This window comes from Podarcis muralis, chromosome 7 (assembly GCF_964188315.1).
Source record: "Podarcis muralis chromosome 7, rPodMur119.hap1.1, whole genome shotgun sequence".
In the NCBI taxonomy this organism is placed as follows: Eukaryota; Metazoa; Chordata; class Lepidosauria; order Squamata; family Lacertidae; genus Podarcis; species Podarcis muralis.
Window position 1 is genome coordinate 84,940,135 of NC_135661.1, and position 14,637 is coordinate 84,954,771.

The 14,637-nt window shown below is 47.5% G+C and overlaps 1 protein-coding gene across 1 annotated transcript in view; it reads left to right on the plus strand.

Annotated features, from left to right (window-relative positions):
* Positions 1-14,637, plus strand: part of LOC144328281 (uncharacterized) — a 36,363-nt gene extending 21,726 nt beyond the window's left edge. The window contains exons 5-8 of the mRNA XM_077930923.1: positions 1,508-1,565; positions 5,083-5,120; positions 9,467-9,497; positions 13,896-14,637. Coding sequence (XP_077787049.1) covers positions 1,508-1,565; positions 5,083-5,120; positions 9,467-9,497; positions 13,896-14,057 — 289 coding nt within the window. The 3' untranslated portion in view covers positions 14,058-14,637. The remainder of the gene's footprint in view (positions 1-1,507; positions 1,566-5,082; positions 5,121-9,466; positions 9,498-13,895) is intronic.

The following is a 14,637-nucleotide window of genomic DNA, read 5'->3' on the forward strand; positions in this document are numbered from 1 at the left end:
GAAGTGGGGTGGGGGAAGGAAGAGGAGGAATTGTGCTTATTATTAAGTTTGCATTTGCTTTTATCCTGAAGGTAAAGGTAAAGGGACCCCTGACCATTAGGCCAAGTCGTGGCTGACTCTGGGGTTGTGACGCTCATCTCGCTTTATTGGCCAAGGGGGCTGGCATCCAGCTTCTGGGTCATGTGGCCAGCATGACTAAGCCACTTCTGGCAAACCAGAGCAGTGCACGGAAACGCCGTTTACCTTCCCGCCAGAGCGGTACCTATTTATCTACTTGCACTGGTGTGCTTTCGAACTGCTAGGTTGGCAGGAGCAGGGACCGAGCAACGGGAGCTCACCCCGTCGCAGGGATTCAAACCGCCGACCTTCTGATCGGCAAGTCCTAGGCTCAGTGGTTTAACCCACAACGCCACCCGCTTCCCTTTATCCTGAAGAGTCCTGCCTAAATCCTCGGAGAGCCACTGCCAGCCAGTGGAGGCAGTATCAAGCTTGATGGATCAATGATCTGAACTCACACCTCTTTATCCCTGCTGCCAGCCAGTGTAAACATGGAGTGTTTATCTTGCATTTATCCTGATTGGCTTGTGGGATACTTGCATATCTTCCTGTAAATGTACTTATCAGACTTTTCAGTGCATTGCCCATCTATTTCCAGACCACAGAAAGTCTATTATTATTATTATTATTATTATTATTATTATTATTAGTTTGCTGTTTTATAGGCACTTCCAAGCTATCATTTATTTGCAGGAGTAATTCAGTCACACACTAGTCTGCTTAGATTAAGTTAAAGAGCTCTGTTGGCCTAGCACAACAAATCCACTTCTTTTTTTAATGACGTTAAGAAAGAAAGAAAGAAAGAAAGAAAGAAAGAAAGAAAGAAAGAAGGGATGGGGAAACAAATTGGAAAATGTGGGATGAACAAATGACCAAAAAAAAGGGATGACCTGTAAACACTCCACAAACAAGACAAGGTAGATGTGGAGCAATTGTTCCTTGTCATGTAACCGCCCCGTCAACAAATCAGAACAAATGTTCAATAAAAACCAGATAGAATATACCGTATTTTTTGCTCTATAAGACTCACTTTTTCCCTCCTGAAAAGTAAGGGGAAATGTGTGTGCATCTTATGGAGCGAATGCAGGCTGCGCAGCTATCCCAGAAGCCAGAACAGCAAGAGGGATTGCTGCTTTCACTGCACAGCGATCCCTCTTGCTGTTCTGGCTTTTGAGATTCAGAATATTTTTTTTCCTTGTTTTCCTCCTCCAAAAACTAGGTGTGTCTTGTGGTCTGGTGCGTCTTATAGAGCGAAATATATGATAACTTCCATGTGAAGTTAAAGCAAGCAGATCAGGATGAATGTCTGGCATAGGAGGTGTCCAAGTGTTTCAGATCAATTTGAAAGGTGGAAATCTAAAGTTCTCATATGGCCCTGAATACGGCCAGGAAAAATGCTGCCATTTGCCCACCCACTCATCCGAAACCCCCACCCTTCCTTGACTTTCAGAGACAACGACAAGATCAAGAAGAAAGTTCACCAGCTGAAGGAGCTTCAGGAATCTCTGGTGAGTCGTCCCTGGCACTGTCATTCTTCACGCAGGACCCTGGGATCTTTATGCTAGGCAAGGAGGGAGGCCAACCAAAGACACAGAAGGGAACAGGCAGAAATATGACCCGTGGCCTCATCCCTGCTGGCAGCAGCGAAGAGCAGAAATAAATCCCGGGGTGGCGTTCTAAGGCAAGCATATACATGTGAAATATACTCAGAGTCAAGTGTGGATTTCATGCTCTTTATTCAGCTTATAGTAGTGAGGAATGGAAGTTCCCCTGAAATGACTGCCTTATATAGATTATTTACACAATGGGCCCCACGTGATTGGCTAATTCTGGGGTTCTCCTGTAGGCCAATCAGGTTGTGGATTCACTTCCACCTGGAGCTGGATTGGGTGGCTCCTGCGGACCAATCAGACTGCTGCATTCTGGGTCCTATTGTTCTAGGACCAATCAGACTGCTGCCTTTTGGATCCTATTGTTCTAGGACCAATCAGACTGCTGCATTCTGGATCCTATTGTTCTAGGACCAATCAGACCACTGCATTCTGGATCCTATTGTTCTAGGACCAATCAGACTGCTGCCTTTTGGATCTTATTGTTCTAGGACCAATCAGACTGCTGCATTCTGGATCCTATTGTTCTAGGACCAATCAGACTGCTGCATTCTGGATCCTATTGTTCTAGGACCAATCAGACCGCTGCATTCTGGATCCTATTGTTCTAGGACCAATCAGACTGCTGCCTTTTGGATCTTATTGTTCTAGGGCCAATCAGACTGCTGCATTCTGGATCCTATTGTTCTAGGACCAATCCGACCGCTACATTCTGGATCCTATTGTTCTAGGACCAATCAGACCGCTACATTCTGGATCCTATTGTTCTAGGACCAATCCGACCGCTACATTCTGGATCCTATTGTTCTAGGACCAATCAGACCGCTGCATTCTGGATCCTATTGTTCTAGGACCAATCAGACTGCTGCATTCTGAATCCTATTGTTCTAGGACCAATCAGACTGCTGCATTCTGCATCCTATTGTTCTAGGACCAATCAGACTGCTGCATTCTGAATCCTATTGTTCTAGAACCAATCAGACTGCTGCATTCTGGACCCTATTGTTCTAGGACCAATCAGACTGCTGCATTCTGCATCCTATTGTTCTAGGACCAATCAGACTGCTGCCTTTTGGATCTTATTGTTCTAGGACCAATCAGACCGCTGCATTCTGGATCCTATTGTTCTAGGACCAATCAGACTGCTGCATTCTGGATCCTATTGTTCTAGGACCAATCAGACTGCTGCATTCTGGATCCTATTCAACTCAGTACATAACACCATGCTACACCTTTAAGAGCACATTATTCCCCTTGAAGAGTTCCGGGTGCCGCAGTTACTATTCCTAGCAACCGTTTAGAAGCTAGTCAGCACTGGTGTGAAGTTGTCGCTGGCATCTGTCTGTCCCGGGAGACAATGGAGGGGTGTGGCTTTTGGGTGAGTTCAAACTGCTGGAAGCTTGCCGCACCTGCTACGGCTGTTGAGACCAATACAGGAGAGACATGTTTCGTTGCAGCCGGGGCAGAGGAAGGCGTCCGGTTGTGCTGCTGCAGATGCACCAGGCATTTATTCTCTCTCTGTTCCTCCCAGCGGTCATTCCTCCCTTGGTCCCTGCTATGGCTACACAACCTAACAAAACAACAACAAACAACACAAGCAACACGATGACCAGTATACTAGATAGCACTGCACTTCTTATTGCATAATATACATGTTTTAGGACAACAAAAACAAAATGTGTACACTTGTAAATTCTCTAATATATTTGAAATCAAATGAACACACGTCTGTCAATCTTTGAAAGTCCGTAAAAGTATAATAAGTCTATAGTTGAAACAAAATAATAAGAATCTGACTGTTTCGCTGGAATCTTCTTCGGCACAACCCAAAGATTAGAAAAATTCACAAGGAGCAGTGGTCATAAGGATACGAGTGGTTACATATCCTTATGACCAGTGAAACAGTCAGATTATCCGGGATCACTGTCCTACGTTGTTATTCACTTACTACTTCCCTGAACGCCTAAAACGTTTTACCGCTCAGCCCACAGGATAGCATCTATTACTTTGTTTCAACCATAGACTTATTATACTTTTACAGACTTTCAAAGATTGACAGACGTGTTTGATTTCAAATATATTAGAGAATTTACAAGTGTACACAGTTTGTTTTTGTTTTTGTTGTACTAAAACATTTATATTATGCAATAAGAATTGCAGTGCTATCTAATATACTGGTCATCGTGTTGCTTGTGTTGTTTGTTGTATTAAGTTTGCAACACAGGGGTTTGTTAACAAAGGTCCGTATAGTTAAAGCCATGGTTTTCCCAATAGTGATGTATGGAAGTCAGAGCTGGACCATAAAGAAGGCTGATCGCTGAAGAATTGATGCTTTTGATTTATGGTGCTGGAGGAGACTCTTGAGAGTCCCGTGGACTGCAAGAAGATCCAACCGATCCATTCTGAAGGAAATCAGCCCTGAGTGCTCACTGGAAGGACAGATCCTGAAGCTGAGGCTCCAAGACTTTGTCCACCTCATGAGAAGAGAAGACTCCCTGGAAAAGACCCCGATGTTGGGAAAGATGGAGGGCACAAGGAGAAGGGGACGGCAGAGGACGAGATGGTTGGACAGTGTTCTTGAAGCTACCAGCATGAGTTTGACCAAACTGCGGGAGGCAGTGGAAGACAGGAGTGCCTGGCGTGCTCTGGTCCAGGGGGTCACGAAGAGTCGGACATGACTAAACGACTAAACAACAACAGCAAACGGATACACAACCTGACTGTCTGCAAGGGATTCCTACACAGCGAGGTTGATGCTGCCAGCCGTCATGTCATGTTTGCAGACATCTTTGCAATATGGAGTTGGTCTGCCAACGGCCCTGGGGCCTGAAGGCAGCTCCTCGTAGAGTACTTCCACAGACCCCTGGCCACCAATATTTTGGGACCCGAAGCCCCTTCTGCTCCCATAGTTGACGCCCCTGCTTCCTTGTAGTCCAGCAAAACACAGGTTCAAAACCCATGTTCTGCTGATGTGTGGTGTTGCGGGTACAGTGGTACCTCAGGTTACAAACACCTCGGGTTACAAACATTTCGGGTTACAGACTCCGCTAACCCAGAAGTAGTACCTCGGGTGAAGAACTTTACCTCAGGATGACAACAGAAATCGCGGACGCAGTGGTGGGAGGCCCCATTCGCTAAAGTGGTACCTCAGGTTAAGAACAGTTTCAGATTAAGAACGGACCTCTGGAACGAATTAAGTTCGTAACCCGAGGTACCCCTGTAGTTGTATTCCGTCTCACCATGGAATATTTTTAGAGGTCTAAAATCATAAACGCTGGCCCGGAAATCTTGGGTACGGACCTGCCTCAATACAAACCCTTAAATATTTTACTCCCTAGAGTGACTTGATTTCTACAAGCATTGAGTACACTTAGCGACCGTTTTTATGATCAACTCTTTCTCTCCTTCTTTCCAGCAAGACGATATTTATGTTCTCGAAGAGCAGCTGTGTACGTAAGTCAATTGAGAGTCCTTGGCTTGAGGCTGCGTTTTCAACCCCCTCGTCCCCTTTTCCTTTTAAGCAACCTGGTCTGAAATGGCTCTTTTTTGATATACCGTATTTTTTGCTCTATAAGACTCACTTTTTCCCTCCTAAAAAGTAAGGGGAAATGTGTGTGCATCTTATGGAGTGAATGCAGGCTGCGCAGCTATCCCAGAAGCCAGAACAGCAAGAGGGATTGCTGCTTTCACCGCACAGCGATCCCTCTTGCTGTTCTGGCTTCTGAGATTCAGAATATTTTTTTTCTTGTTTTTCTCCTCCAAAAACTAGGTGCGTCTTGTGGTCTGGTGCATCTTATAGAGCGAAAAATACAGTACTATTTTCTCATATGTTGTGAACTTGGGGCTAGGATGTGGGGAGACCAGGATTCACTGAGCGACGTTGAGCCAGTTGCTCTCTGTTGACCTAATGTACCTCGCATGCTTGTCGTCGGGATAGAATGGGGGGGGGGGGCGTGTACACCTTCCTGAGCCTTTTGCTGGAAAGGCAGGGTAGATATTTAATATATTTATTTAATATAAACAAACATATGCAAAAATGAATAAGATAATTTGGGGTTTCATTGGATATGTTTGCTCAAGCCTTTTGGGTGGGCTGGGTTTTAAATTGCAAACGGTTTATTAAATACAGTGGTACCTCGGGTTACATACGCTTCAGGTTACATACGCTTCAGGTTACAGACTCCGCTAACCCAGAAATAGTACCCTGAGTTAAGAACTTTGCTTCAGGATGAGAGCAGAAATCATGCTCTGGCGGTGCAGTGGCAGCAGGAGGCCCCATTAGCTAAAGTGGTGCTTCAGGTTAAGAACAGTTTCAGGTTAAGAACGGACCTCCGGAACGAATTAAGTACTTAACCCGAGGTACCACTGTAAAGGACTCAAAGCAAAATCTGTGTGATAGGCCATGATCCATGCCTGAAGCACATGCACATCACCGTTCCCCTTCATTTTGATGGGTGCGCATTTGTGTGTTTGCATGGGAGAATGTTCCGGAACTGGTAGCACGCGAAGGAAATGTTTCATTTTCAAATTCTTTTTTTTTATATACCTGCGACATTTCAAAAACCGTTTTGGGAACCCACCCCTTCAAATCCCCCGTCTGTGTGTGTGTGTGAGTGTGCACGTACGCAACACACATACACATGCACGCGGGGCTGGGGGAAACAGATTTGATTTTGAGATCTAATGCAACCTGGTGTCTGCTCCTCAAATACAACTCGCATTTCCAAGGAGAAGGAAGCGAAAAGGCGCCCACGGTTCAGTGATCTTCCTTATGTACTCCTTGGGTTAGCAGATGCTGAGTGGATGGAGAGAGAGAGAGAGAGAGAGAGAGAGAGAGACAGAGAGAGAGAGAGAGAGAGAGAGAGAGAATGTCCCTGGAGTGAGAGGCAGTTGCCTAGTGACTATCAAAACAAAATGGAATTTATTTATAGCTTAGGTTCCAGGGATGGAGAGGGCGTATCTGCGTCAGGAGTAGATTTAGTTTTCCATTTAAAATCGGGCTACCATATGTCTGGAAAAAGGGACGTGGGTGGCGCTGTGGGTTAAACCACAGAGCCTAGGACTTGCTGATGAGAAGGTCGGCGGTTCGAATCCCCGCAACAGAGTGAGCTCCCGTTGCTCGGTCCCTGCTCCTGCCAACCTAGCAGTTTGAAAGCACGTCAAAGTGCAAGTAGATAAATAGGTACCACTCCGGCGGGAAGGTAAACGGCATTTACGTTCACTGCCCTGGTTTGCCAGAAGCGGCTTTGTCATGCTGGCCACATGACCCGGAAGCTGTACACCGGCTCCCTCGGCCAATAAAGCGAGATGAGTGCCGCAACCCCAGTGTCGGTCATGACTGGACCTAATGGTCAGGGGTCCCTTTACCCTTTACTATGTCTGGAATATCCCGGACATTCGCCCATCGAAAATGATGTCGGGAAAAACCCAGGAGCATGGCGGCCCATATCGGAAGTGTTGGGGGTGGTTTTTTTTGGCAATTTCCTTTAAAAATAGCTCAAAAACTTCATTTTTCATGGTGGGAGGAGAGGGGGGTAAAGATTTCGCAAAAGAAAGCTCCACAACTTTTTCACTTTTTGAAATATGGCAGCCCTGTTTAAAACATTCCTTATCCACTCTCCACCATATAAGGGCCCAGGACAGGTTATAACAATATAACGTATCAAAACGGATAAAACTGTTGCAATTATTACTATTATTTTTAAGAAAAGGAAATCCGTTCCAGCCAGAACAGAACAGTATACATTTAGTGAAAGCAGCAGATATAAGTGGTCCATGTTTCACAAGCATATAGTCAGGTTGGTAGTACAATAGCTTTGTAAACAAGCATTTTGGTTTCCCTGCAAATGTCCCGGTCCTCAAACACACTGCACTTCAGCCGGGAGAAAGCCGCACTGGCAGAGGTCAGGCGGTGCTGGATTTCGGCATCAGTGTTGGCCCTTGTGGAAAGATAACTGGCTAGGTAGCAGAAGTGATCGGCTGCAGAGGGGTTGTTTTATACTTGTTGGTGCAGCACTTTGGTTTTTTGGATGTTGCATGATAGGCCAAGCTTTTCGTAAGCTTCTGCAAAGATATTTAGGATGGTTTGGAGGTCATCCTCTGAGCGTGCGCACACTGCGTTGTCATCAGCATAGTCCGGCCCACCACATGGTCTGAGGGACGGTGGACTGGTCCATGGCTGAAAAAGGTTGCTGACCCCCTGATCTATGGGGCAGTCCCTCTTCCCCCAAGAAAACGTATCTCCCAAGTTCTCCCTGCCAGGTACAGTTCTCTCCCTCTCCTTACACCTCTGGTTTCCCAACCCCTTCCTTGGGGCATTCTTATTCTCCCCCTCCCCAACTTTCCCTTTCTCTGAAAGAAACCCCCCTCCGCTTCCATCCTCTCCCCAGTCCCCTTCTATCTCATTTACTTTTTCACCTGGCGTAGCCTGTTGGGAGGACAGGCCTTTTGTCTGGGGGAGGGGCACAGAACCTCAGTTTACAGTGGTACCTTGGGTTACATACACTTCAAGTTACAGGCGCTTCAGGTTACAGACTCCACTAACCCAGAAATAGTACCTCGGGTTAAGAACTTTGCTTCAGGGTGAGAACAGAAATCGCGTGGCAGTGGCAGCAGGAGGCCCCATTAGCTAACGTGGTGCTTCAGGTTAAGAACAGTTTCAGGTTAACAACGGACCTCCTGAACGAATTAAGTACATAACCAGAGGTACCCACCCTGCCCTTCCCTGACTACACCCATGCCCCCTCCTCCAATCAAGTAAATAACTAAAAATTCTTAGCTAACATAACTCGGTTCTGTCCCCTCTGACATAAAGTCTCTCTCTCCCTGCCTCCCCAATAAATCCTGGCTACATCCATGTTTCACCCTCATTTCCCTGGCCAGATCTGTGGGTCCCGTCCCCACACAAACTCTTCTCCCACTTTGCAACCCCTTCTTAACCAACCTGACACTCTGCTCCCATTTTCCTTCTTGGGGTATATATAAGTGTGTGTGTGTGTGTGTGTGTGTGTGTGTGTGCAGGCAGGACATCCTCAATGAGACCAGCCTGTCCCCAAATTCCTACTGACATTGAGCATCTCCTCCCCTCCTTTCCTGCCTGGCAACAGCCCAGTCTGCCTTGTGTGCCCCCCCCCCCCACCCATAGCCTGGGGAAGAGGAGACTGAGGGCGCGATATGACTGCCATCTTCATAACGCTTTTGCTATTTTTTAAATTGAGCAAAGCACTGTAAAACCACGTGTGTCGTCGCGAGGGATTGCTTTGCTCTGGAGTCATTTCAGCACCACGTAATAATAATAAACAAAGGTAAAGGGACCCCTGACCATTTGGTCCAGTCATGGCCGACTCTGGGGTTGCGGCGCTCATCTCGCTTTATTGGCCGAGGGAGCCGGCCTACAGCTTCCAGGTCATGTGGCCAGCATGACTAAGCCGCTTCTGGCAAACCAGAGCAGACCACGGAAACGCCGTTTACCTTCCCGCTGGAGCGGTACCTACTTATCTACTTGCACTTTGACGTGCTTCCGAACTGCTAGGTTGGCAGGAGCAGGGACCAAGCAACGGGAGCTCACCCCATCGCGGGGATTCGAACCGCCGACCTTCTGATCGGCAAGTCCTAGGCTCTGTGGTTTGACCCACAGCGCCACAAACAAACAAACAACCCCCCACCTGACCTGTATTCTGTCTGAAGAAAGGTGGCAACCCTCGGGTGAATCGGGTTTAGTAGTAATAAATTTGCACCTCTACTCTGGTCCTAGTTTTGCAGCTGACTTCTGTTCTCTCCAAATGTCCCCCCCCCCCCAGGTTCCTGCACTTGCCAAGGGGAGAGCAAAAGGTAAGGCCGTTTCATGCCTTCTGGTGTGACTTTATCAATTACACAAATAACAAGGCATATGGTAAAACAGCACCCATAGTCTGGAGCGCGGTCTGGAGTGCGTGAAGCACATTTTATTTTTCCTTTTTTTATAAATTCTAATCGCTACTGATCCAAAATACCAGCTACCAGTCTAAGGAACACACAGTAATAGACATCATTTCATATCAGCAGCAACTGTAATAATTTTGGTATACGCACCTTGACGCAATGTGGTTAACACATTCAGAAACGTTTATTGTTTAATTTCTGTTCTGTTTCTGTTGAATTACTATTTTTATTTCTAATTGCTGTTTAATTTCTGTTTTCATGTAAACTGTTGTTATGTTGTACGCTCCAGTGCAAAGGTATATCTCAATGCCACCATGCTTAGAGTTGAAAACAATGTAAAGATGAAAATAAATAAAACCTACATTACAAAAAAAAAAAAAAGGGAAGGCACTGCCTGTTGTAGCTGGACTTCCCCTATTCTCAAATTTCTTCTTCCTGCCCCAAACCAGAGTTTTTCCCTTTCCTGGATCAGCCTGCACATGATCCTAGCACATTTGTGGCAACGCATTCCTTGGTGATTGTAACGGTGTGAAGGCTAAACTACAGTGCCCAGAATTCTCTGAGGGAAATAATGTGCTCCAAATGTGCTTTAAATTCAAATTTAGCACAATTCAAAGTGTTGGTGTTGACCTTTAAAGCCCTAAACGGCCTCAAAGGCCCTGTAGACCAGAAGGAGCATCTCCACCCCCATCGTTCAGCCCGGACACTGAGGTCCAGCACCAAGGGCCTTCTGGCGGTTCCCTCATTGGGAGAAGTGAGGTTACAGGGAACCAGGCAGAGGACCTTCTCGGTAGTGGCGCCCGCCCTGTGGAACACCCTCCCTTCAGATGTCAAAGAGATAAACAACTCCCTGACATTCAGAAGACATCTTAAGGCAGCTCTGTTCAGGGAAGTTTTTAATGTGTGACATTTTAGCGTATTTTTTGTCTCTGTGGAAGCCGCCCAGAGTGGCTGGGGAAACCCAGCCAGATGGGCGGGGTACAAATAATACATTATTATTATTATTATTATTGTTGTTGTTGTTGTTGTTGTTGTTGTTGTTAAGGTCTGACTTTGAGAACAGCTTTGCCTGGGACACAGATTCTGCTACCCAAAAGAGTTCCCTTGCTTGCAGTGTGGTGTAGTGGTTAAGAGCGGTAGTCTCGTAATCTGGTGAACCGGGTTCGCGTCTCCGCTCCTCCACATGCAGCTGCTGGGTGACCTTGGGCCAGTCACACTTCTCTGAAGTCTCTCAGCCCCACTCACCTCACAGAGTATTTGTTGTGGGGGAGGAAGGGAAAGGAGAATGTTAGCCGCTTTGAGACTCCTTAGGGTAGTGATAAAGCGGGATATCAAATCCAAACTCCTCTTCTTCTTCAATTGACTGGTGTATATTTGCACTTACTGTATTTTTTGCTCTATAAGACTCACTTTTTTCCTCCTAAAAAGTAAGGGGAAATGTGTCTTATGGAGCGAATGCAGGCTGCGCAGCTATCCCAGAAGCCAGAACAGCAAGGGGAATTGCTTTCACTGCGCAGCTATCCCTGTTGCTGTTCTGGCTTCTAAGGTTCAGAATATTTTTTTCCTTGTTTTCGCCCTCCAAAAACTAGGTGCGTCTTGTGGTCTGGTGCATCTTATAGAGCAAAAAATAGAGTATTTCCCCACCACCATCTCAATAAAATCACCGGGCACAATTTGGGTTGACAAGAGTTCTGGATTTTGCACGTTAGTGACAGATGGCGAATTTTTGGAAGCAGGGTTTCCCACGCTCGCAACCTTTGTGCGTTCTTAGAAGATGAAGAGGTTAAGCGCTAGGAACCACCCTTCTCCTCCTCCTGGAAACGCCTAGTTCAATTAATGTCACGTTTCGACCTCGGATGTCCCCACTTCCAAAAGCCTTGCACGCTGCTCCTGAAACATCCAAGACTGTTGAACTGAAAGGAGAGTGGTTGGCGTCACGAAAGACCCTGCTCTCTGTCCTACCCCATCCATTTTTCTAACTTCACAGCCGCACCATATATCTAAAGCACATTTAAGGCACGTACCTTCCCCCAAAGAATACTGGGAACGGTAAGGTAAAGGGACCCCTGACCATTAGGTCCAGTCGTGGCCGACTCTGGGTTTGCGGCGCTCATCTCGCTTTATTGGCCGAGGGAGCCGGCATACAGCTTCCGGGTCATGTGGCCAGCATGACTAAGCCGCTTCTGGCGAACCAGAGCAGCACACGGAAACACTGTTTACCTTCCCGCCGGAGTGGTACCTATTTATCTACTTGCACTGGCGTGCTTTTGAACTGCTGGGTTGGCAGGAGCAGGGACTAAGCAACAGGAGTTCACCCTGTCATGGGGATTCGAACCGCTGACCTTCTGATCGGCAAGTCCTAGGCTCTGTGGTTTAACCCACAGCGCCACCTGCGTCCCTACTGGGAATGGTAGTTTACCCCTAACAGATTTATAATTCCCGGCAATCTTAGCAAACTACATTTCCCAGAATTCTTTGGGAGGACTCATGCGCTTTAAATGCTCTTTATACACCTCACATTTAAGGTGCATGACTTCCTCCGAAGAATCCTGGGAACTGTAAAGGTAAAGGACCCCTGGACGGTTAAGTCCTGTCAAAGGCAACTATGGGGTTGCGGCACTCATCTTGCTTTCAGGCCAAGGGAGCCGACGTTTGTCCGCAGACAGCGTTCTGGGACACATGGCCAGCAGGACTAAACTGTTTCTGGCGCAAAGGAATAACATGACGGAAGCCGGAGCGCACGGAAACGCTGCTTACCTTTCCGCCACAGTGACACCTATTTATCTACATGCACTGGCGTGCTTTTGAACTGCTAGGTTGGCAGGAACTGGGACAGAGCAATGGGAGCTCACCCCATCATGGGGATTCGAACCGCCAACCTTCTGATTGGCAAGCCAAACACTATTATACTTATTTTATGATTATTAAATTTGTATGCCACCCTTCATTCAAAGATCCCAGGGCATCCCAAACCCTCGGTGGGTTAGGACCTTCCCCTGCATGCAAAGCCAGACTGGCGGATTGAGCGGTCAAGACCAAGAGTAGGTCCAGCGGTCAAGAAGGCAGTTTCTGCATGTGCTATAGAGGGGAGTGAGGGGCAGGTGGGACTCGTCCACCCGGGAAGAGAGCCCATTTCTGATCCTAAACCTCTGCTGCCTTCCGGGATAATAATAATATAATAATTTATTATTTATACCCCGCCCATCTGGCTGGGTTTCCCCACCCACTCTGGGCGGCTCCCAACAAAGTATTAAAATACAGTGGTCTGTTAAACATTAAAAGCTTCCCTAAACAGGGCTGCCTTCAGATGTCTTCTAAAAGTCTGGCAGTTGTTCTTCACTTTGACATCTGGTGGGAGGGTGTTCCACAGGGCGGGTGACACTACCGAGAAGGCCCTCTGCCTGGTTCCCTGTAACTTGGCTTCTCGCGGGGAGGGAACGGCCAGAAGGCCCTCAGCGCTGAACCTCAGTGTCCGGGCAGAATGATGGGGGTGGAGACGCTCCTTCAGGTATACAGGGCAGTAGGCGTTTAGGGCTTTAAAGGTCAGCACCAACACTTTGAATTGTGCTTGGAAACATACTGGGAGCCAATGTAGGTCTTTCAAGACCAGTGTTATGTGGTCTCGGCGGCCGCTCCCAGTCACCAGTCTAGTTGCCGCATTCTGGATTAGTTGTAGTTTCCGGGTCACCTTCAAAGGTAGCCCCACGTAGAGCGCATTGCAGTAGTCCAAGCGGGAGATAACCAGAGCATGCACCACTCCGGCAAGACAGTCTGCGGGCAGGTAGGGTCTCAGCCTACGTACCAGAGGTAGCTGGCAGACAGCCGCCCTGGACACAGAATTGACCTGCACCTCCATGGACAGCTGTGAGTCCAAAATGACTCCCAGGCTGCGCACCTGGTCCTTCAGGGACACAGTTACCCCATTCAGGACCAGGGAGTCCTCCACACCTGCCCGCCTCCTGTCCCCCAAAAACAGTACTTCTGTCTTGTCAGGATTCAACCTCAACCTGTTAGCCGCCATCCACCCTTTGGGAGAAGAAAAGGCTCAGGAGTAGACCCTACACAAATCCGGAGTCCCTAAGGCGGTTGGCTGGCGTCTTGTACACCTCCTCCCAAGCAATTCCTTCATCCCAGCTGGTGCCAAATGTCTTGCTCTGCTATCATTTGGACCACATCAGCGAGGCCGAGAGACATGGATCTTGCAGTCTGGCCTTTGCAGATTAAACCGTGGGGAATTGAGAGCGGTTGCTGCGTCTTAATGAGCACAGATGGGGGCTAATCACTCCTTTCCTTTTCGTTTCTCCTCAGACGAGAAAACACCGAGCCACTGAGCCTGTGACGAGGTCAGAGCCAGCGGAGAGATCGACCCCGGCTCTTTGCCACTGTGGGATGCAAACAGAAGCTTCCGGAATAAACTCTTGTCTTCTGTTTGCGATTTTTGGATCAGGAAGGGTCACTCTGAAGTTCTAATGTGTAAGGCTAGCCTTCTGAAGGAGGCCTGGGCAGTTTGCCCAACTGGAAGCAGGGCTCCCCTCACCCCGATCCCTGTCCAGTTTGAATCTTCTGCCAATGTGCCATGCGAACAGCCACACCCCAGTAGTAAGGACAGCTGCTTGGCAGGCAGAAGGGCTGAAATATACTCAGAGTCGAGAGTGGATTTCATGCTCTTTATTCAGCTCATAGTGGTGAGGAGGAAATGGAAGTTCCCCCAGAATGTCTGCTTTATATAGATTATTTACACGTGATTGGCTAATTCCAGGATTCACCTGTAGGCCAATCAGGTTGTGGATTCATTTCCACCTGGAGCTGGATTGGGTGGCTCCTGTGGACCAATCAGACTGCTGCATTCTGGACCCTATTGTTCTAGGACCAATCAGACTGCTGCATTCTGGACCCTATTGTTCTAGGACCAATCAGACTGCTGCATTCTGAATCCTATTGTTCTAGGACCAATCAGACTGCTGCATTCTGAATCCTATTGTTCTAGGACCAATCAGACTGCTGCATTCTGGACCCTATTGTTCTAGGACCAATCAGACTGCTGCATTCT